The 23547-nt window shown below is 42.8% G+C and overlaps 2 protein-coding genes across 5 annotated transcripts in view; one reads left to right on the forward strand and one right to left on the reverse strand.

The window, feature by feature from the left end:
• The window catches only part of celf4 (CUGBP, Elav-like family member 4), an 86116-nt gene extending 77412 nt beyond the window's left edge, over positions 1-8704 (forward strand). For all 3 annotated transcript variants that reach the window (XM_035632548.2, XM_035632554.2, XM_035632549.2), the window contains exons 13-14: positions 1347-1542; positions 3788-8704. In XM_035632548.2, coding sequence (XP_035488441.1) covers positions 1347-1474 — 128 coding nt within the window. In that variant the 3' untranslated portion in view covers positions 1475-1542; positions 3788-8704. The remainder of the gene's footprint in view (positions 1-1346; positions 1543-3787) is intronic.
• Positions 8705-9012: 308 nt separating this feature from the next.
• On the reverse strand, positions 9013-23432 carry kiaa1328 (KIAA1328 ortholog). 2 transcript variants are annotated; one of them, XM_035631576.2, is made up of 12 exons: positions 23308-23432; positions 22838-22873; positions 22449-22723; positions 22212-22312; positions 21965-22080; positions 16349-16473; positions 14871-15289; positions 14549-14767; positions 14251-14346; positions 13957-14057; positions 13595-13703; positions 9013-9424 (listed from the first exon to the last, which is right to left on the reverse strand). In XM_035631576.2, the coding sequence occupies exons 1-12, from the start codon at positions 23360-23362 to the stop codon at positions 9196-9198; spliced, it is 1881 nt and encodes a 626-aa protein (XP_035487469.1). In that variant the 5' UTR covers positions 23363-23432; the 3' UTR covers positions 9013-9195. The 2 variants fall into 2 exon arrangements, with proteins under 2 accessions (XP_035487469.1, XP_035487468.1); XM_035631575.2 differs by having other exon boundaries at positions 13595-13706.
• Positions 23433-23547: the final 115 nt, after the last annotated feature.

The raw sequence follows: 23547 nt of genomic DNA on the forward strand, positions 1-23547 counted from the left end.
GATGTGCGGAGCTCAGCCAGAGTGGCCTCTGGATTCTTGGACACCTCTCTCTCAGCGAGGCCCCTTCTCTCCGTGCCCGAGGAAGAGTCCTGGTTGTTCCAAACTTCTTCCATTTAAAAAACGATAGGGGCCACCGTGACTCTTGGGAACCTTCAATGCAGCTGAAATGTTTTTGTGGCATTTCCCCAGATTCTGTGAACTCATTGACACAATCCTGTCTCTGAGCTATGTGGGCAGTTCCTGCAAACTCATGGCTTTGGCCCCTGATTTGTTTTTTGTGAGGTTGTGTGTGTGTGTGTGTGTGTGTGTGTGTGTGTGTGTGTGTGGTTGTGTGTGTGTGTGTGTGTGTGTGTGTGTGTGTGTGTGTGAGTGTGCGTGTGTGTGTGTGTGTGCGTGTGTGCGTGCGTGCGTGCGTGCGTGTGCGTGCGCGCGTGTGTGTGTAACTGAATTCACCACACAAGGACTCCAATCAAGGTGTACAAATACGTCAAAGACACTCAAGAGAAATGGGAGGCGTATTGTGTGTACACTGATGAGGGAAAACATTTCACTTAAATAGTTTTGGAATAAGGCTTCAACATAAAATGTGAAAAGAGTGAAGTGGTCTGAATACTTTCTGAATGCACTGTATTGTGACATGACTCTGTTTTAATGTCATATTTGCTTATTTTTTTGTCATTGTGCTCTTGATGGCATAGTGAATAATACAAATACTCTTTTTTTTCCAAGCAATGCATGCTAAGAATATAGGTTTAATAAAAAACGATGGTCTCTCTTGATGCCACTGACAGCTCTATTTAGCCGAATGTATAATTATGTGGAAAATAATAAATGGACTGTGCAGAGCATTTAATGGAGAGTCCGTCAGATGCAACCCATTTGCAAAGTAGCTTTTGCTCTTTAATACAACACAACATCAATGTTGTATTATTCATGTTGCAATTTTGAGATGCAGGTTTTAATTTGTGATTTGATGCTTTTTCACCTTCAAGTTGAAATTTCAAACTGAAATTAATAAAATAAAAAATGCACAACCATGTTGATGTTTTGGTTTTAAAACCCCATAACCAAGTTCATGTTGTGATTTTGGCTGCATGCTCTCTGTTTTTATTGTGATCCTCTTGTTGTTCTCATACTGTTACGGACAAAAACTAGGAGTGCGTTTGCTGTTCATTGTTTTTATTTTCATGTGCCGATGAAAGGATTTCATACATACATGCTGAAAGACTGCCTCATCTTACTGATTCTCATCCTCGTTATTCATTCTTTTGTAACCCCTAACTGTCCTCGCCACTTCATCTGACCTTATCCCCCTTTCTCTCTCTCCCTTTTGGCCTGTCCCCCAGGGTTTGTGAGTTTCGACAACCCAGGTAGTGCCCAGGCTGCCATCCAGTCTATGAACGGCTTCCAGATCGGCATGAAGAGGCTCAAGGTGCAGCTGAAGAGGCCAAAGGACGCCAACCGCCCCTACTAGCCCCCCGCCCCAGCCAGCCGCCGCCATCCTGGTGGCTGGGGGCAGCCGTCGCACACAGGGAAAGACAGGTGGGATATTGAGCCCGACTTTATGGAAATGTGTTTTTTGTTCACCTCCACTTTTATAGGTGATTAACTGAACCGATTCATCCGCGAGAAATGCAATATCAGTCGAGTCAAGTCAATATTATATTGACAAATGCTCAAACGGCAAGCCCACGTACGGTACTGCCTGGTGTGGTTTCAGTAACCTTTTATAAATGTCATCAAACATTTGCAGCTGCCCAATAACTAGCTGATCATCTGCAAAAGTACTTGGAAAGAATAGTGATGGAGTTTCACCCCCGAGCCGGCGGTTCAAGTGATTCCACCCACGTCACTGCGACTCGTTGTTGTGGAAGATTCACTGAAGTGTCCCGCAGGCTGGTGGCAGTTATTTCAGTGGAAGCAACGCAAGCATGAGTGAAACACTGGAACATGAAGATGCAAGACCCTTCAGTAAACTCCAGAGTTTGACAATTTGCCTTTGCTTGACTGTCGGCCTTAACAGACAGTAACAAACACAGCTGTACAGCAGTTGCGTCCACGTGGCCTCCTGTTTTTTGTGGAGCAGCTTTACAGTAGGTGACCCTGCGTGTCGGCCTGTAGGTAAAAGATAATCGCCAAGTGGTTCAGTGTGTTGCACAGGGAAGGAATTGCTTCCCAGGGAGAGGCATTTATTACCCCTCAGGCGGGTAATTGTGCCGTTCCTCTTTGTCTCCTCCCTTCATCTGTGTGATGGAGAGTTTAGGCAGCGTCGTTCATTCACCACTGATGACTTCATTCAAGGGCAACTTATCACCCACTCACAGAATAACTGAACCGCACCAGACCGTGTCCTGAGGCAAATCACTGCAGGAGGACCGGCGCAATCTTATATGAATGTGTAACAAAATATGTACCACTGTTGCTTTTGATGTATCGATATTCTCAACACAATGTCTGGGGAAAACTCTTTTTTTCTTCTTGTCTGAGATTGACAGAGCTTGAAAATGCAACTGACAACGAAGCACGCTGCCATTTCATACTTGCATTCACAGTTCTGCTCTTATAATATCCAAATATAATAGTAAAACTGTACCTTAATGAGGCATTATCAGATTGACAGGTCCATATGCAGCTTGACTTCTGATAACACAGGAGGGTTGAGATGGGTCATGATTAAAATCCTTTCATCATTTCAAATTTGGGTTTAAACTGTTTAATTTAAATGGAATATTATCTTATTTTTTCCAACAATTTTCAAACTCTTTTTTAAAAAAATTGGCTTAGCATAATGATCGTTGTTTATCCATACTAATATTGAATGGCTAAGATACTGCAAAAAGCCAGATATCCTGTGGGTGCGTTGCCCCACTCCATGTGCATGTAAAGATGGTGTATTTACATGAAGTAAAGAAATTATATACTGGCTAATTTTTTCTTAAACCCTTCAAAATAAAAACCTTTCCTGTGTTTTTAAAACTATAGAAAATATAAGGTCACTCCTGTAATTTAAGTTGGGCGGTCTCTGAATCAGAGACCCAAAAGTACCCTGATGTACACCTTGAGCAAATAACTGTTGGATAATTAAACCTCCTTTTCACATACAACCAGGTGAAATTGGAAAAATGTAGAAAGCGTGAAGTACTAAGAAACTCCGGCCATGGCTACGGCAGAACACAATGTTTAGCTGAGGCCGATGGTATTGTTGTTGTAAAACAAAGTACTGGACAGATGATGGTGCTAGATTAAAAGTCTGAACAGTTCATCCTGAGGGAACATGAATGTGTTACACATTTCAGGAAAATCCATCGAAGGTTTTTTTTTTGAGACATCTCTTTGAAACCACAAAATGTTTTCTAGTGTCTCTAAAGGAAAAGTCATGGGATCAAAAAAAAGACAATAAGATTTATTGTCTTTTTGAACCACGAATGTCTGTATAATTGACCTAATGGCGGTGGTGGACAAATGGACAAGGGATTACCAGTCACTAGGATTCATCGTCTGGGCACCTTGGATATCCTTGAATATCTTTACATAATTTCAGTGAAACGCATACTAGATTCATTGAAACGTTAACCTCATGGTGGCGCTAAAAGAAAAGTTGTGGGATCCCCGACATCAGTAGGGTTCATCCCCTGGGGACAACGAGTGTCCGATGCTATTTCAGTGATGAGCTGACAGACCAGCTGCCATGTGCATGAAACACTTGCTTTTGTTTGGTTTCCTTTCCATATTGCCTGACTTCAAACTTTTCCTGACTCTTATGTTTTTTTTTTGTTTTGCTTTCCAGGTTTTGTTGAGCTGAATCATATGTTGACTTCTTGCTACCCGAGTGCAAACTCGACATCTGGACCACTGAGGCTGCTTCAGAAACAGAGGAGAGAGAGACAGCGATGACCAAGTCAAGGACACCTCCTTTTGGATGTACTCAAACTTTGGAACTCAGAATTTCTACCAGCCTGGTTAGCCCAGGACCTTTTTTCTTCTGCACACATATACACACCTCTTTCCCCACAAACCCTGCTTGAATGACAGCTACCTTTTTCTGGACCACAACAAACTTTTACTTGAACTAAGGGGGGAAAACAGTAAAAGAAACTATATCAAATCTACTTTCAATGACCAACCCCACTGAACATTTAATGGGAATATGGATGTCATAAGTCCAACAAGAACAAAACAGACTTTTTAAAAACTGAATAGAGGATTGCCGTAGGAGATCTTTCAGTAGGATGGTTTGAGTTTGGGGGAATTGACTTTTGAAGACCAATTTATAAGGCTTGAAACAAGAAGGGACAAATTCCCAGAGACAGAACTTAAGTAGGGAATGTGATGTCTTTCAGGACACAAATTGGCTTCGATTTGGGATGGCCATCTTTAGCTCGGAGTGCCTGTCCGTTTCCAGGGGATACCGTTGCCAAGGAGAGCCATAGCAACGGTCTCTCGGGAGTCTTACCTGTCATTCCTTAGTTGTTTTAGGGACCAAAAGACCAAACATTTTTATTGCTGAGGACTTGTAGCTCTAATATACTCGGACCACTGCGTCTCTTTCAGTCAGTGTCAACTGGTTGAGGAGTTGCACTTAAAAAGAAGTGTACATTTCGAATATATACAACACATGTATATATACATATATATTGCTGATATGCTTTTTGAATACAGGCAAAACTATTTCAGATGACCAAATGGGGTCTCTCACTTCGCTAGTTTACAATTACTCAAAATGTTTATTTTTTTCTCTTCTCATTTTGTCTTGGGAGGGATGGCGAGTGCATGGGAGGGGCTGCTCCGTATCACAGCCTTATCTTTTTTAACTTGACATCCTAACCTCATAGATAGAATAACATCAGAAGCGTTTGAAATATATGAACTTGTTTATATTTGCGGTACATATATATGTATAACATGCATTCAAGCAAATGTATTCATATATACAGTATATATGGATAAATAGATATTAATCACAAACAAATATATGTATTTATATGCACATATTTTATATATGTGTGTCTGTACATAGAACGGCTACTGACTATGTTGAGCTGTAATTTTTTGTAGATTTTAGCTGGAGTTTGAAACATTGCTCTGCTTGGGAAGAATCGCAAATCTGGCAGCTCCCAAAACTGCAGGCATTCCTATCTCTGATTACCTATATACTGACACACGATATATTGTTAAAAGATACATGTGTGAGAATACACATACTGTGTAAATATTATCTGAAAATGCAAAAAGCCACATCTAAGTAGCAGGCTTTAAGAGAATCAGGCTAAATGATTTTAGAGTAAAAGGACAATTATCTTCGACTCTATTCCAAACATATCTTTTGAGCTTACACACGCACACACACACACACACACACACACACACACACACACACACACACACACACACACACACATACACAAACTTCTCTTTGAAACTTGAACCAAAACGAATACGTCTCACAACCCTTTGCTCTCTTTTGCATTCAGTAAAGTGCATGTAGCGTATGGGCTGTCACCGCGTCAAGGTGTGCCTTGTCACCTGCAGAATCTGCCATCAAGCACTGTGCTCTCCTCAGAAAACAAAGAAAAGTAGAAAAAAAAAACTCAGCTAAACACACTACTGCGAGCAGCCAACGCGCTATTATGATGTCAAAAACCACAGCCAGATCCATATCGTCTCTCAGCCATGTAGAGAGCTGCAGTGCATGTCCAATATGGTAAACCATCCGACCACTGTCGGCCCTTCACCGTCCAAGGGTACAAAAAAACACGAAAGCATTTACACTCATGCGCGTACGCAGTGTCAGATGAAAGCGGGCATTAGTCAACCTGCACAGGTACTGACTATCTAAGCTGTTCCACTCACTGGTGTCAAAACGAGGGGGGAAGGGTGGAGGTTGCGATTGACATGAGAAGTGATTGAGCTTACTGGACCTGACATTAGGTTTTGAATGGTTACGAAGGTGAATGAAATATTTCTGCATTATGTTATCATTAGAGCGCTGGCTTCCCACTGACCGGAGGCAGTACATTGTGTGGATCTCTGCTGGTAGTGGTTGACATGAAGCATATCGTCTTCAGAAAGATGTGATATTGCCTTGCCTTACGCTACACGCCGTCACCCGATTAAATATGAACACAGACGCGTAATGAAACTGTAAAATGAAGCAATAAGTGTGAAAAGCCATTCATCCATGACAACTGCTGTAACACAGAGGCTGGTTTCATATTGTTTTAGCGTACAGTTTCTCATCGTAGTATGAACACCTACTACGTACCTGCAAAAGGTCAACAGACTTGGATTTATTGGACCCCCCCCCGTTCAACACATATTCAGCTGGTGGAGATTGCTCAATGAATATTTATACATATGAATATTTATAAGGCTATATGACACTTTGGAAGACAATGCTTCCTGTTGGGTGCTGTTACTAGTTTTCCTATAAACTGCTCATTATGCCATTTCCCTAGTGTCTGTGTCTAACCTTTTTAGCAGATTGCATAATTTAACATTTACCTTCCAAACCCAGCGAGGCTAAAAGACGCAACAATCACATCCCAGGACGCCTCCGTTTGTGTGTGTGTGCCACATAACAATGCTCTGAGCCAGTTGACCATCATGATCTTTTTTTTTTTTTTTTTTGCCCCCGACAGAATCCGTGGCGGGTTCGCACAAAGCGACTCGTACGTCCACCTGAGCTGTATTTGAGCAAACAATAACAACTGGAACTAAATGTCATACGTCTGGTAGCCCTCATCGCCGCACTGTGTGCCCTCTTCGACAGCCCCCCGCCGCTGAGAAAATTGAAAAATTTGTCGACACGGCCTCTGCTTTTCTAATGGTTTGTTTGAGCAATCACTCATGTCTTTCACGGAACCGAGCCCACGTTTCCATGTCGAGAGAAATAAGAAAAGGGGAGAAGCAGAACAACCACGGGGAGCCAGAATGTCAAGCACCTCATCTCCATTTGCTCCAACTCTGAGCTGCAAGTTTACATGAGAAAAGTAAAACAAAGTATAGTTGGTTCGAAAACAACAAGGGACAGAGCAGAAGTTTGAATATAAATATATATATATAAATATATATATAAACCGATGAATATACTGTAAATTGTTTCTTTTTTGCTCTGTTTTCCTCTGTACATAGGTTTGCATATTTTATAGGACTTTTACTTCTATCTACAAGGACTGGATAAGTACTTTAAATACTTAAAAAAAAAATATATGAATGAAAAACATGATAATGCTCATTAAATCCAGGTACAAAAAAAAAAAAACACAAAAAAAAAAACAAGTTGCTAGGATACGGTACAAACTGTAGGACCTGACCAAGGCATTTATCCAGAATACAGTCAGGGAGAGCATTGACCTCAGTTAGAGCTTAGACACACATTGACCTATTTTATAAAAAAAAATACTTTGATGGGTTCTATTCATTTATCTATTTGTTTAGATATTTATTTATAAGTCATGTCCGAGATGATATGCATGCTTTCATGGCATTATTTTTTTATGAGTTGGTACGTGACCAAATAGTTTTTTATAAAACATGCATGGGCCACTGTTGTGGTCCACAGATGATCATTGTTCCTGTCTGCAGGACCATGCCTTCAGCACTTCTTTGATGAGAGGGGGGGGAAGCTCCTAGTGACCAAGTGATGTCAAAGACAGATTTTAATCATTTATTTATTTATTTATTTATTTATTTATTTATTTTCTGTGTTTATGTATTTATTTATCTGTGCTGTTTGACTCAAGATCTGAGCTCTCGTATTTCACCTGATCTGTTTGTCTGTCTGTTTGTTTGTATGTGTGTGTGTCAGCATCAATACATCACATGTTTTAAGTATTGGAAAAATTCTGATTCCAACAACTTCAAAGACGGATTCTACCTTGATAAACTATTCACAACAATGCAGTAAAATACTAAAGCCTTATGTATATTTGTAATTATCATTTCGCAAAGCTCTGTTCAAAAAAAAAAAAGAAAAAGAAAAAAAGGTGAAAAAAAAAAAGTTTAGCGTTGTTTAAAGCTGCCAGTTCTAGGTTCCCGCTATGGTTTTGAGAACCACTTGCCTCCAGGACGAAACCTTTTTCAACAAAGTCAAAATAAACCCACAACTCGGATACGTCTTCAACAAAACACACGCCCAGAGGTGAATATAAATTGCTGCTAATTTGTAATGAGCCAACGTCCGATTCATCATCAATCTCAGATTGACGGCTTGCTTAAAAGGTCATTATGGATTCAAAAACTTTACACCCCTCCTCTTATTCTCCCACCCTGCTTTGAATGGTTTTCCGGAGCTCTGATCTTGTTCAACTGATGTGTTCTTCCGAGAGCAAAATTCAATGAAAACTGCACTATGTCATCAAAAGAAATTAGAGGGTTTTTTTTCAGTGCTGTTATCCGTGGTTTTATTTCCAAAGCTCAGCAGTGTTCCGAGAATAACATTTTACTTCATATGGTTTTTCAAAGTATTCTGGAAATCTTTTTCCCCAATTTCAGCACATATGGAGGGTGGGGAAATGAATGTTGCTTATTAAGCTTTGCCAGGGTCCTGATGAGCTGAGCTTCTGATTGGGCAGTGCGCTTTAGGCTCCCGCCCCCCGTCTCCCCAGACAGCACCATTCTCTGGTCCCCTGGACTCTTTTTTTGTAATTTTAAATGAATGATGCGTCTCAGCTTAGCCCAATAATAAAGCACAGTCTAGAATAAAGTGTCCTGTGTCGTGTCATAATTACCGATAGTAATGCCAATGTTTTACTGTGGGATAACTATCAACAGTGTTTGTCATTAATGTATGAACAGATTTCCTTGAATTACAGTAGGAAGACAGGCGATGAAACAACTTACTGCATTTGCTAATGCTGAATCACTGAGTTGAAATAATTCATGGATACATTGTACAACTGTGTATCGTGAGCTCCGTTTGGCATTTATGCCTTCGAGGTCTTCAAAGTGGATCACAGAGCTCAGTGGTAAACAGAGAAGATTTCAATTACAAACTAGAAGCATGACAAAATGTGAATAAATAATTGTTTATTTTATTTATAATCACAATATAACAAAAAGCTCAATCTACAACATCCTGATCATTTTGATGTCGAATGTCAATTTAATGAAAGATTTTTTTTAAGTTAAGAACATACAGGTTAATATCAAGTGAGTGGACTGTTTTCTTTTTCGTGTTCCACGTTTTCTTGTTCGTCAGCAAATGAAGAAAATGTCCTCCAGTATCTGGCTTTCCTCCAGGTCCTGCTGGCTACTTTGAGGATAATGCCCAGCAGGGGTAAGCAGGGTTCTGGCCGTTGGTTTGGGGGTGGCAAGGGTCGGCCTACGTTGTGTCACGTTGGTCCTTCGAGCGGACGTCCTGCTGTGCTCGGGGGCAGAGACGGGACTGATGATATCCAACAACTCAACCAGAGAAAAGTCCAGCCTGAAAAAAAAAAGGTTGGAAGGTTTTTGCTGCTTGATCCAATTTAGTTCACTATTCCCCCCACACGTGACCTCAGCTTGTTTCCATGGTTGAATTGGCACAGGCTACATTTAGAATACACAACCCAGTAGAGGCAATATTGTAAATCAGCCTCCTTGGGCCGTTTCACTGTAACAGAGAAACGCACACAAAGACAGCTCAACTACTCGCCCTCAAAGTGAAGCAGGGGCTAAAGTCGACTTGGAGATCAACACTCGTTTTAAACTATTTGTCATTCAGCATTCACTTGTTAACACACACAATATAAGAGGAAAATCTCTCTTGGAAATGTTAACAAAATCTTTGTTGCTGGAGAACCTACTGGACCTTAACAAGCAGCCCTTAACAACTCAAAACCACTGGGGCGTCCCGGCAGAAAAACAGTTTCTTTGCAGGTGCAAGAGGAAAAAGAGGAAGAGAGCCCGGCGCCTTCTCCCCTGGAATAGAAATGAGGGGAATGTGCAGTGAAATAAATAAACCAAAACGGGGGAGATTAAGCTAATAGAGATTCAATCCCTCAGTCTGGCTTGCTTGATAAATTATTCAGTGTATACACAGTCGACAACGGCCATTCCAGATACAAAACATGAATTCTTTAAAGCACGCTCCACTGATGTTGCTAACATAATTCTCTGCTCGTTTAAAGCCGCATCGATTTGCATCGCGCCGCTCCGCACCGCTCTCCCAGGTAAGGGAGATCTTTGGCGTGTACTTGTTGATATGCATGTGGGTGGTCAGCATTGGCAGACACACGAGCGCAACTTCCAATCAGGCGCATTTGTGTTCCCCCACACGTAACTATAGACCTTGATATGTCATGTTCTCACATTGACTTGAGGCGGGCGGCACAAAGCAGCGGCTGAACAGCTTTAAAAGACCGTATTCTGCTTTAGAAACATGAACCAACGTGTGCACGTGTTTCAGCGTGAGGGAAGTAAAGTGAATGAGGGTGAAGTTGGCCAAGGGATGATAACTGATGGGGGGGGGACGAGGCTCAAGTAAATCTGTCTTCCTCATTTCGTCTCCTGCCTGTCAAAAGCAAAGGAGGAAAGCGAGCATGAGCGAGGGTGTGTGTGTGTGTGTGTGTGTGTGTGTGTGTGTGTGTGTGTGTGTGTGTGTGTGTGTGTGTGTGTGTGTGTGTGTGTGTGTGTGTGTGTGTGTGTGTGTGTGTGTGTGTGTGTGTGTGTGTGTGTGTGTGTGAGTGTGAGTGTGTGTGTGTGTGTGTGTGTGCGAGCGAGTACAGCTCGGTGGATAGAGAGGAAGACAGAAAGGCAATGTGGAGGAGGGTCTCTGGCTGGGTTCCTTCTTTCCAAATGTGAGAATTTGCATTTTTATTTGTTGATTTATTTAACGGACAGGGCTCTCAAACAGCCATCCATCAACAGACGACATGTCGGTAATGAATAATGCATCACTTACCGGGCGGTCACAATCTATAACAAGGGGAGTGCGGTGGGGGGTAGGGGTACAGTTTGGGCAGAGAATGGTAGTGGGTGGAGTGAGGAGTGTAGGTGTGTGTGTGTGGGGGGGGGGACGTGGCACAGAGATTGCACAAGCGTTCGGGAGAATGCCAGCGGATATTCAGAGAAGTAAACATAGCTACAAAAAAACCTTCATTTCTTGGCTCCGCTTTGCGGTAAAGTTGTGAATTGCTGCTCGATATTAATATCTCTCCAGAGAACCCGTGCAAATCTCTTTTTACTGCCACATGCATACAGGAGCGGCATGAACAACAGCAGCGGAAACACAGTTCTGACAACAGTAAAAATAAAAAAAATTTAAAAAACAGCTGGGATGCTGGGTCATTTTGAGAGATAGAGACTCTACATTACCAACATTTAAGTACTGTTGACTTCTTAAATCTTCTGTGCCGATTAACTAGAACTGTAAGAAACTTGGGAAAACCCCACTACAGACAGTCCATTTCCGGCAGTATTTTTTGATACCGCAAAGAAAGTATATATATATATATTTTTTTTTTTTTTTTACACATTCTGCCTTCGAATACTTTCCGAGTCCTTTAAAACAAAAACCTTTGGACTTCTCTTTCTCCCAATGCAGCAGTACAGTGATTCGCTTCTTCGAGCTCTGCAAGGCCTCGTAATCCACCACCTTCTTCTTCGTCTTCCCACTCGTAATTTTTCGCCGCATATTTTGCTCCTTTCTTTTATTAAAGAGAGCCGTCTCGGCCCGGCGCTCCTTTTCATTTGCAGTCCAAACAGTAAGATACAAAAAAAAGAAAAAACCTATAATGGCCACTCCGCATGTCAATTCCCAACCAATCAATAGCAGGCGGGCAGTAGCAGGAGGGATCGAGATGAGGTGGGCGGGGTGCACTGGAACCGTCTCATTACTAACTAACGCAGGATTCGTGAAAGGATTAAGAAGGTCACTTAATGTTAACCCCGGCTTCGTTCAGCAACTTCAATATCAGGATCAAATTGGTTAAGATTAGACAGTCGCATGGAAACGTGTGCACGTCGCTGAGAAGGGTTCAGGTTGACATGCCAAGTCTTACAGCAAGAAAGACGGTTCGTTACTACAGCAAGCCGCTTCATTTCATCTCATTTACTAGGTTATAGTCTTTCTACAATGTTTATTACAGAACAGATCTTAACTTTTTTTTATCATTATTGGAAGAGGCATAAACTGATGGTTAGACTGAAAGCTTTCAAATTAACACCTAGGTCTTTTTCTCCAAACAACATATAGCATCAACATTCAGTGGACAAAAAGACATATGTCTATCTGAAGAGATGCCAATGACGTTAACATGCTGCTGCAAAAAAAAGAAGGTGTACAACATTGTATCACAAAGTGTGCAACAATGTAATAAGCTTTGGAGGAGTGAATGGATGGTGATGAGAGCTGATACCCAAGGTCCCCTGCTGGAGCGCACCGATCAACATGGCCCGTGTACCATTTTGTTCATTTGAAGTTGTAAACTTAAAGCTGTTTTGAAGAAGTTTTCTTCAGAACAAGGGGAGCCGTTTCTGCCGTTAATGTATCTCTCATCAAACACCACTGTTACAAAAAGGAAAGGAAATCTCGCATTATGCAAGAAAGAAGAAAAAAACATTGGCTCGACTTTGGGAAAGATAATCTTTAAAAGTAAAAGTTCTGCAGCAACACCGTTTAAAATTGCTTCTCCGAATTTTATTATTTTATTTCCACAGCAGCTTAGAAGTTCTCACACGGAGGAAGGGAACTGCACACACACGTGGTACGATGACACACAGTCAGGTTAATTACCATTCTGTGTAAAGGTTGGGAGAAAACAGTAGTGAATGTTCTTTTTCCTTTTCAGGAAAAGTCAGTGATTCATTCCTGTCCTCAGAACCCCTCTGTCTTCCCCCCGTCTTTCTCACCATTTCCATTTCTATCCATCTCCACCTGCTGCAACTTTCTGCACTTTATTTCTCACTTTATCCAATTCTCTCACCCCTCACTCACCCTCAAACACACATTTAACATCTCTCCCCCCACTCGCGCTTTTTCTGTCTCATTACTGTGGCGGAGAGAGAAGGGAGGGCAGTGTGCGCATCCAGAAGTCTGTTCAATTACACCTGCTGCACGGTTCCTGCTAGGCCGACTAATGGAACGCAGCATGTCTCCTGACAGGCCAGCCACGGCGGTAGCTGGACCAGTAAAAAGATCCATTTAGCTTCTCGGGGCTCAGAAAAGTTAGCTAGACTGAGAAATGCCATCATTTGGCATCTTACACTGCAGTCAACAGTCAAGATTAAAATTTAAAAATTGAAACCTGATATGCTTACATGTGGCAATATTGTTAATACTCTTAACTAGAGGAGAGACATGAAATGCCTTAAGGAGTCCATGAGAACCAATATGACTAGACCCATGTGTGTGTCTGTGTGTGTGTGTGTGTGTGTGTGTGTGTGTACACATATAAATACACATGTAAATGCATATACATATATATACACACACATACACATACACACACACACACACGCACACATACATATATACACAAACACAGACATATACATATATATACACACACACGTATACACACACACATATATTTACATATACATATATATACACACATATATCTATATATTTATATTTATATAAAATAAATGTTAAATGTTTAAGATGTGTTACCTGGCCTCGGGGGTCTTGGGGATCACAGATGCTGATGTGGGCTTACTCAGGCTTACCGGGGACTTGGGAGGAGACGTGGCCATGTCCCTTCTGGACCGCTCTGAGGGCTCTGCTGAGAGTTTGCGAGACACAAGTGTTTTATTAGAAGCGAGAGACGCAAGGCTGAGAGCACTGCAGGCAAGACAGTTTTTTAACGATTACTCTCATGATAGACATTAGCAAAGTTTTACATGCATCTGAAAGTACTAAAATAAACACAGAAGAAAATCCAATTCTCGACAGGCTTGATGTTTTCGAGCTGAGACATTCCTCTGTGTGTGGACCATTAAGCACATAACGGAGAATACAAGATTACAACTCACCATATGTCTGCACGCTATTATCTACAGGAGCAGGAGCAGGGTGTGAGCCCTTTTCACGCAGCTTCTGTTCAGCAGGGTGAACATCTGCATTTCCACATACACTGCAGACACAACATATTAAGTTGGCTTTTGTCTGGGACTTGAGTATATGCATATGTGTGTATTTGATCTGTAAGGTGTGTGTGTGTGTGTGTATGTGTGTGTGTGTGTGTGTGTGTGCGTGTGTGTGTGTGTGTGTGTGAAGGAGTATCTGACAAAGGGAGTGTGTCCGTCTTCCTGTCTACTTGGTTTTACCTGGAGGGTAAATTTTGGCAGGAAGGACCGTCTAGCTGTGAATCTCCAGTCCTAGTGTTTGAGCGGCTGAGCTCGGCTTGAGAAGCTTGTTGAAACCTAACGAGGACAGGAGAAGAATAAGAAGAGGAAGGCCTGGTTCTACCAGTGTGCAATGACAAAGACTGAAGAAGCACAAGGACACAGAAAAAGAGGTACTGAACGGGGAGAGGTGGTGTCTTCTGTCCAATAAGCAACCATGCTGTCTCACGACAGTGTTATCACATGCAGTTCATTTCCCCTTTGTGCTCCTGTATTCTACCTGCTGTAATCGAGACGCGACTGGCAAAGCTGCTGATTCTGTCTGTTGAGCCTCTCCTCCTGCTCCTCCAGCCGGGCCTGCAGCCTCTCCCTCTCCATCTCCAGCTGCATCTTCTGCAGCAGCAGCTGATGCCGCTTCTCCTCCCAGTCCTCGTGGCCTAGCATAGGCCTGGTAAGGGCCCCGTTGGCCTCCGAGCCCATAGCGGTCCCTCTCTGGAGCCTGTGTGTAAATGCACGGTTCATTTGCTTAATATCCTGCTTATTTTTTCCTAAGGGCCACAATTGTAACCATGGTATAATGACTGCATAGAGTATCACAGTACCTTTCAAAATCATGTGGTTTTGAGGTGTCATGGTGGCCATTCTCCAGACGAGAGTTATAATCGCTTCTCCGTTGCTGTGTTCCATAGCTACTGTCTTGACCACTGCCGTGGCAGTGCTCACATCTGGAGCAGTGTGACTCCATGTGTGGCTCCCTGCAGTCCTTCTTGTGAATTCTGTGCTCTTTGATCGGCCCATCGTTTGGACTGAGATCACTAGCACTGGTAAGAGAGGCAGGGTTGCTGGATGTCTGTGCTGCTGCTGCTGCTGCTACTACTGCTCCTCTTCCTCCATCCCCACTCGTGTGCACTTGAGGCTGTGGTGCTGGGATGGCGGCAAGGCTGAGGTACGAGCCATCAAAGAGTAAGCCATTAGCTCGGCCAGTAGATGTTCTGCTGGGGGTTGCATCACTACTGAGCACCTGGACACAGAACAAAGAAGACATCAAATGCACGTTGGCCAGTTTAGGAAGCCTTTGAAAAATGTATGAAGTATTTCAACCAAAGAACGTTAGACTGCCCCATAAAACTCTAATGCAGCGCTGGGCAAAGCAGCAGAATTTACCAGTACTGAATTAGGAGTCACTTATGAACCCAATTGGCTCTTGTTGCCATGTGCACTAAAAGCTTTTCCCGTGTGCCCGCAAGAGCTGATCACATGTCACTTGCACTTTATGTGGTTCACTGTGACTTGAAGCATCTTCTTAGGCTTCAAGTCTATTTGCCTCCATTTTTACGCTACAGTGATTGTGCGTTGGGCTCCAGGCGCAGCCAACACGAGGGTGACGTACGCAGCAGTACTGTGCCTGAACACATCCTGTACAAACACTGACACAGGACTCAAGCCGCCGCCGCTGCTGTTCCCGCTAAGCGCTGCCTTCACTACACAGCTTGTGTAGACATGCTGTTCGGGTAAGGCTGGACTATATAGCAGCGTGAATGCAAACAACCCTTCAAAACTGTAAACTGGACATTGGCCACAGGCTTAAGAGGCACATTTTCAAGTGAGCACAAATGGCAGGTAAGCCGAGGTCGGGGACATTATGAGATAAACAAAGAGAGGAAAGCCCATCTCATAGTTGACTGGGGGTAGAGGGTGTGATTAATTTGCTGAGGGTCAGAGAGCAGGGAAACATGCATTACTCAGAGCCACCGCGGGGCGATGAGGTTGGCCGAGGCATCTATTCTTACAGAGGATGGAGCCAGAGAGGCGTCTTCACTTTCAAAGTGTCACCTTGACAGAGTTTTCACTACACTGCAGTCATACCGAACCAGCGACTTAAGGAGACTTCTATGGTGATTTGTTATGCCTTATTATGGCACTTGGCCGATGTGCTGTCGCATGCAGATGTTTTTGCGCCCGAGGGCCTGATGGCTGGCAGACGGAGGGTGTTCGCCGAAGGTGGGAGCACAATGTACATCTTCCACTGCATGTGAGCTCGCGAAAACACACGACACACTTGGTATCACCCATACTGTACCTTGTTGTGGGCGGGCGCCTGGCTGAGCTGGGCAATAGACTCGTTGAGCTTCGCCTGTTGCTGAGAGAGGTATTTTTGATAGAGCCCAAGCAGCTCCTGGCACTCTCTGTACTGCAGCTGCAGGCCTGGATGACCACGGGTTAAGTCACAAACAAAGTCATACAATAACAAAGGTTTGAACCTGTAGCCTAAAACATAAAAACACACCCCTTGATTCAGCTGAGGAAAGGTACACGTTGGGGGAAACTGCAAATGCAATAAATTCAGGCTAAAACATTTTGAAGAAAAAGGAAATAGTTTTACAAAATAAAAATGGAAACTATCAGAACTGAATGCCTTCTAAAATTGAAATCACAGTGTGGCTCTACTGAGAATTCACATTGTGCGAAATAGCAATTTTGGAAAGGATAAATATCTCTTATGCAATTTAAATAGAAAAAAAAAGAGTTAGATTGACAATCTGATTTAAACCCTCGTTTCTTGAATCGATTACATATTGGTCCAGAAAAGTAGAGGGAACAGCAAAGTTGAAAATAAAGAGTGAGAAGCAGCCAGCAAAATCAGAGTTGTTGTTGTGGCACGGAGCTTTCACCATCTGGGTCGGGCCAAGCTGTGTTGAGCTGAGCTCGGCAGTGCCGTGCCAGGCTATCTGCCAGACACAGAGCTGGCAGACACAAGAAAACTAATCTGGAGCGGAACTACTGCTGTGCCTCAGGAGCCCACTAATGACAGTGGCAGCACCACACCACACCAGCACATACAAAGATAATGAGCACGAGAAACGAGAGACTACACACAGACACACTCGCACACGTTCAGTAATCCACCTCGGTATGACTAACTTTCCTGAACACACACAAATAAAACAAGACGCGTGAGCACAACTTCCCCACCTACACTTGAACAACAGCCCACACAAAAACACTACAATAAAGCAAGTAGTACACACACACACTCCCACCCAAGCTGACCATAAAGTGTGTTCCTCCAGGCCATATCTTTTTATGATGGTGGCCCCGCTCCCCAAGCTGATGAGTTTCTCAGCATCCGTTTGAAAGGGTGAAAAAAAATCCCCCTATTTTAAAAGAGAAAATCAAAGTTCAAAGTGGAGTCTTATTGAAGGAACAGTTGGCGGAACACTTCATGAGAAAACACTTTGGATGTTAGAAGACTTCAATCAGGCTGAGGAAATGAAACAGAGGGAAAGAGAAGAGAGCGGGGACGACTTTGAATTGGAGGACCAGGCAGCAGTCGACAAACGCAGTGCAGCAGCTTTCATAAACATTGGGAAAATGTGAGGAACACTTTGACTGAACCCTCCATCTAACTAAGGCTCCTCCACCGCTGCACTGATAATGTCCGTGGAAATAGTTCTATATGGAAAGCTTAAGGACATCACAAGGACATCACACCATGTAAACCAGTGCTGGGAGGTCTATTTATGCAGCAAGAATAGGGGTCTTGAAGGGGAGATACTGAATATATTTATACAGCTACACCTCACTTCGATCTAAGATAGAGAGTTGTGTGCCGAGTCGAAAAATGCATGCTGCTCATATTTTACAAGATTCGCATTAAACACCATTTCCATGTGATTTTTCAAAACAAATCTCCCTGCAAGGTACAAATATACAGTGCAGTATGCCGAATACAAGGCCTAAATACAAATGGGGTATGGTAGGGACCACGCTCAGACCACAACACACAAATAAAGTCTATAGTACCAACAGGGCTGCAGCATCAGAGCGAGCTAACGCCATAAATAAAGATAACGTGTGTTAATGTGTTGACAGGTCCCTGGACAGCCAACGCTAGGTAATCTTAGCCGAGTGGAGGAACACTGATAAGATTCCACCTCCCTGCCCGTCGCTACACTAAACATGCTTCCTGCATTGCCTTGGATGTAAGCCAATGGGGCCAAGCACTCCGCAAGCCCCTACTTTACATCAGAGCTGGAAAGTGCCAACAATGAGTTACTCCTCCCCCCTGCTCCAAAAATACTCAGAATCAAGGGCTCGGGTTGAAGAGGCTTCAGACGTGGCCTGTCAAAATGATTCACTTCCCTGTCAGGCTGACGCTCAAATGAAATAATGAAATCCACTTCAAGGTGGAACAAATTTGCACAGGAGGGGGGAATATTTTAAAGCCTGTTTTAGCACACTGTGCCAAACAGATTGAGCTGGAGCAGGAATGCGCGGGGAGCAGGGGAGGAGACTGACGTGTATGAACGCGTGTGTAAGGAGGCAATGACGGGGAATTAATAGAAGGAGACAGTTTACATAACTGCTTCAATACTACTGGATCTGGAGAAGAGGCATGAGTGCAAGTCATACAATAAACCAATAAATAACTCAACATGTCAGCTAACAATTATTTCAAAAATGGCTTTAAAATTTCTACAGCAAAACATAGAGGAAACTATTCTCATCTGACATCCGCAGCCGTCTTCACTGTTATGATCCCAGCTAAGATGTAATACAAGTAGGCACAAACTAATTGGTGTCGGGGCGAATCATGAGACATGACATTTTGCACAAATGATTGTGTGTATAGAATATGTCAGCTGCGAGTTGACATATTCCAAACAAGAGCCATCAATTCACAAAGCCAGACACAGAATACATAGCAAAAGGTGTGCGAACACCAAGTTGATTCAATTTGGATTATTTTATGAAAGATTCGATGCATTATGCATTATTTATCCCATATTAAGCGGACGATGGGTTCTCTTCGATTTGATTGTGGTATTTTACCTCCGCCAACAGGGTTATGATTCATGTGTATGATAGGTCTTCTCCCCTGTCCATTTGTTTGTTTTTTAAACAGATTTCCAGGACACTTGGTGGAAGGATGGGATTAGGGCCAAGAAGGAACCCATTCAATTTTGGTTCAGATCTGGACAAAGGGGTGGATCCAGGAATTTCTTTTCACTTTCATTGAAAGATAGGCCATTTTTTTTAACATCTTCTCCAATTTCCCGGTGAATAATGCATGGGCCTTGATGATAAAAACCAGGCATATTTAGGGGACTGATATGATTGTGTTATTTGGTGTTGGATGGTTGGGCCTTGGTGGAGCCGAGGTATGTGTTCTACAGAGTGTCATTCTAGTTAAAGCAGTTTCAGTCAACAATATAAGTCATCCGCTCCAAGACTGACATTTATCTTCAAAGCTAAACTTTAGCTTCAAATGACAGCAGCTCAGTGTATTTTTTTATATTTTCTAAAAACGTATCCACAGACCACATTCCCTTCAGCGCAATATAATGGAAGGCTCACAAAAAAGTCCAGATTTCAAAAAGGTTAAAACCCAGGGCATCTACCATGTGTCTTATCTGTGCGAACAAAAGTCAGAAGGTAGAGCCTGAATGGGAAGAAACAGATTAGAACAGTTTAATTTGTTTTTAACACCTCCAGTAATGCAGTGCACCTTTACACAGCTCACAGCTTTAACCGCATCACTCATTGCTAGAATAAGGTAAGATATACACAACACACAAATATTTTTATCGAGGAAAATTAGCCGCTTAATTTGCCCAAAAAACAAAGCACTAACAATTCTCCAGAGGCAATCTTCTGATTTATGCTTAAAACAAAAAGCACAATTGATGGAACCCGATTTCCACATCGTAAATGTCATCCGCCCAAAACATGGGAGGGTAAAAATGGATTTAGCTCTGGCAATCCTCTATCACAACATGTAGCGGGGCTTTTATTCCCCGCTCTCTATCGCCTCAGGATTCCCTCCAATTATTCCAACTCAATAAATTGCATTAGCCGTAGCATCTGCTGTGCCGTGTTCTGGATGCAGCCAGTAGAGTGGTGCGCCGCGTCAGAAACACCACCTTGACTTCTGCCCATGCCAACATGCCTTGAAGTACAAAAGGCATCCTTCCTCTATGAAACTCAATTATCAGTCCTGTGTGCCAGTCAGTTCCAAATGTCAGCTGAGCGCCCCAAATATCAAGGGTGCATTTTCCCTCTCATCCTAGATGGCTTGGGGCGAAGGTATAGCCCTACATTCTTTATATCTCCGGCAACCCTGAATCTTGGTTAGATAAGATAAGCTGAGACGTAAAGGAATTGGACTTGACAAGACTCATTCAGTGTGTTTGCCTTTGGTGTCTCCTTAACCTTTCAGAGAAGTGCCGGACCCCTTCTGCCTGAGAAGAGCGTTCATGACTCTTGCATGCACTTTAAAAGACTACGTTATCCCCCCTGAGGTGTGTGGATCCCAACACTTTTTCCTCTCAAATACCTTTTTAATGGAGTTTAGAAGTTTGGTGTAAATGCCAAGTCTCCGAGCCAAAGTGCCATTAATTGAGTTGTGCTTTCCTAATTTTCCCCCGCCGCCGTTGCCAATCGTGCAATTTACCAGCCAGGTCAATTACTCTTCATATTTTGCAGTGTTTTTACCCTAAATTGACTGCTGGCCATGATACGGTCTGACCTGAGCAGAATTGTTATGAAGGCCGTAGGTTGTGGGGAGCAATAAGCAGAATGCTATCACTATAACTCTTGATTAATCTCATGCTAGACAATGAAGAAATTTGTGATCAACCCCATCTCATTTTGTAAGGAAGAACTGAGAAATATTCTTAAATTAACATTAAACATTCACGGGGGGGGGGGGGGGGGGGGGGCAAACACATATGATGAAATGAAACGCTGCATTCTTCTCAGTAAGTATCAAAATTCATCACTGAATGATGAGGAGTTGATTTAGATGGTTTGGGCCACGTCTCCCAACCATGAAATTGATTCTGTACACCACAACAGATAAGCCACAACCACTTGCAAAAGACAACTGCGGCAGCATCAAATAATTTAAATGCATCTGCTCCATTTCTCTGCCTTTTGTATCAGATTGAAGTGTCTCAGCCTAAGACTGTAAATGGCCTAACCTATGACAACACTGCCCCCTGCAGACAACCCTGTGGAATAGCTCATACGACAGTTGCACAAAAGCCTTTGTGGAGGTTTAAGAACACATCTTACAAGAATAAGTAACCATGTGTCACAGATTGCTGGCAGGAGAGCTTTTTTTTTATTTTAGTTCCCCCTTTTAGTTTGAAATTGTGCTACTCTGTGAGCTTCCCTGGAAAGTGCTCAGTGTTTTAAATTGTTGTACTTGTATGCCTTTTTGAGACAATTTGTTCCAATTCAATAATATGTTTCTTGCAGGGAGTTTTTTAAAGAATAAAATAAAAGCAGCGCAGATACTCAACTGTTGAACTCATTCCAACTTCAAAATAAAATACAAAGTGGATCTCATCATGTCATTTTAGAAAACATAAAAACATCTTGGTAACATTTTCTACACGGAGAAAACCATCATGCCCTGGAACTCTCTAGTGATCGCTGGTTTACCTCATAATAGTGGACCACAGATTACACTAGCCATAAAGACACCAAAGTTTTACCAAATAGCAATCAACACACAAATTGTTTAAATACGATAACTCAAGTGTTTTCCACCCCTGTGGATCAACAGAACTGCATTAATTCACATTCTCTACTTTGAACCAGAATTTAATGTGCTATTTGCAATATTCACTGACTCACTGTTGCTTTGGGGTTTTTTTGTCTGTTTGTTTAATTATTTGAAAAAAGATACTCTCCCTCTCGTGTGCTATGATCTGGTTCTGCTGCTCCAGCTGTTGGATTTTGCGTTCAAAATGTTCCTGTCCATCTTTCAGACGCTGCGTTGACTCTTCTTTCTGCTCGCTCACTCTGGAGAACAGGAAGTAAGATAAAAAACACTTAGATGAATGATACATAAAACATTTCAATCTGGAGTCACTTTAAATTGTACAGGCATATTGACACTATCTCGGAGTTCAGTGTCATATGAAGCTGGCTACCTGGCTAGTTCTTCAATGAGGTTTGCAATTCGGCGCTTATCTTCAGAACAGAGGTCCTTCAAGCAGACCGGGACCCTGGCTCGGCTGGCTTCACAAATAACCTGCGAAAATGAAGGTTAGCGAGTTTTTTACGACAATAATAACAAAGTGTCGATGAATTTCTGTCAATTCTGTTAATATACTGATCCTTGTTCTCTGCAAGTAGTCAGATTATCTACAAACAAAACCATGGTTTACCTGTGATGGCGGGGGGAACGTATCAGAAGCCAGGGAAGGTGCGGACTCTGTTAACACAGCAGCACTTTGGCAGACGGACACTTTTTCCCTAGTATAAGAGCGATCGCTCTGCGAGTGGCACAGTTTTTTGCCACCTTTCTTCAGTGTAGCCTCATTCTTGCAGTTGGAGCTACGCCTGGCTGCACCACGCATCCTCGTGCCCCTTTGATTGAACGTACCGGTGGCGCCCGGTCCCGGCTTGAACGGGGTCTGAGCAATCCCCTCTCCATCCACTCCTGAGACAGTTGGTGTGGAAACAAGGAGACAAAGAAGGAGAAGATCCACTGTGGTAACCTACATACTATTCTGTCAAACTGTGTTGAGACATAGACATTTGTATTGAGACTCACCAGGAACAAACACCAAGGGCTGCTCCTCATCTGACACTAGGCAGGAAGACAAGTCATTTGTATTAACGTTCAGTCAACTTCAGCAAAAACTCGATCGAACACGTGCTTTCTAACGCTGTCCAATTAATAATGTCCCGTTGTTGAGGAAAACTAGCTAACTTTCTAGTAAAGATGGCCTTTGTGTTAGAGCCCAGCAACATTAAAAGACATCTTACAGAGTTGACTAGTTACTAGAATGAATACTATTACCGATGAGTTTCGATATAAGATAGATAACTTTGACTTAACTTTAAAGAGGAAACGGTCAGTCAACTTAACTACACGTCGCTAACTAGCTCTCACTTCCTCGGAAATAAACAATCCCAGCATTGACACCAAGTACTATATCTACGAGTCCCTTTGAGTTTCGTATCTTCTGGTTAGACACTGGGCGGGGAGAAGTCGTTGTAGTTAAGTAAAAGTAAGTATACCGCCATTCATCCAAAACATTCCCGAAGTTCCACTTCTTGTTGCCTCCGCCGCCATGTTGAATCAACCGCCACCACTCCCCGGGAGCCAAGCGCGTTGCTAAGGAGTTATAGCCCGCCTCTCTGTTACAAGTGAAGAGCCCATTGGTTATGCTGCAGAAGGGAGGCTATCTATTGGCTCAAACACATGTCAATTTTGCCGTCAGCGCCGCCTTGTCGCGTTAGTTCCTATTTTTTTTATCC

The sequence above is a fragment of the Scophthalmus maximus genome, chromosome 6 (assembly GCF_022379125.1).
Source record: "Scophthalmus maximus strain ysfricsl-2021 chromosome 6, ASM2237912v1, whole genome shotgun sequence".
In the NCBI taxonomy this organism is placed as follows: domain Eukaryota; kingdom Metazoa; phylum Chordata; class Actinopteri; order Pleuronectiformes; family Scophthalmidae; genus Scophthalmus; species Scophthalmus maximus.

What these genes read in the sequence shown, in the direction of transcription:
- kiaa1328 (XM_035631575.2), bottom strand. Translation starts at nt 23,362, where the DNA reads ATGGCGGCGGAGGCAACAAGAAGTGGAACTTCGGGAATGTTTTGGATG. An exon ending in CTCATTGAAGAACTAGCCAG is followed by an intron (nt 22,081 to 22,211) that starts GTAGCCAGCTTC and finishes CCTGTTCTCCAG; the next exon opens with AGTGAGCGAGCAGAAAGAAG. An exon ending in TAATAGCGTGCAGACATATG is followed by an intron (nt 13,707 to 13,956) that starts GTGAGTTGTAAT and finishes GCAAACTCTCAG; the next exon opens with CAGAGCCCTCAGAGCGGTCC.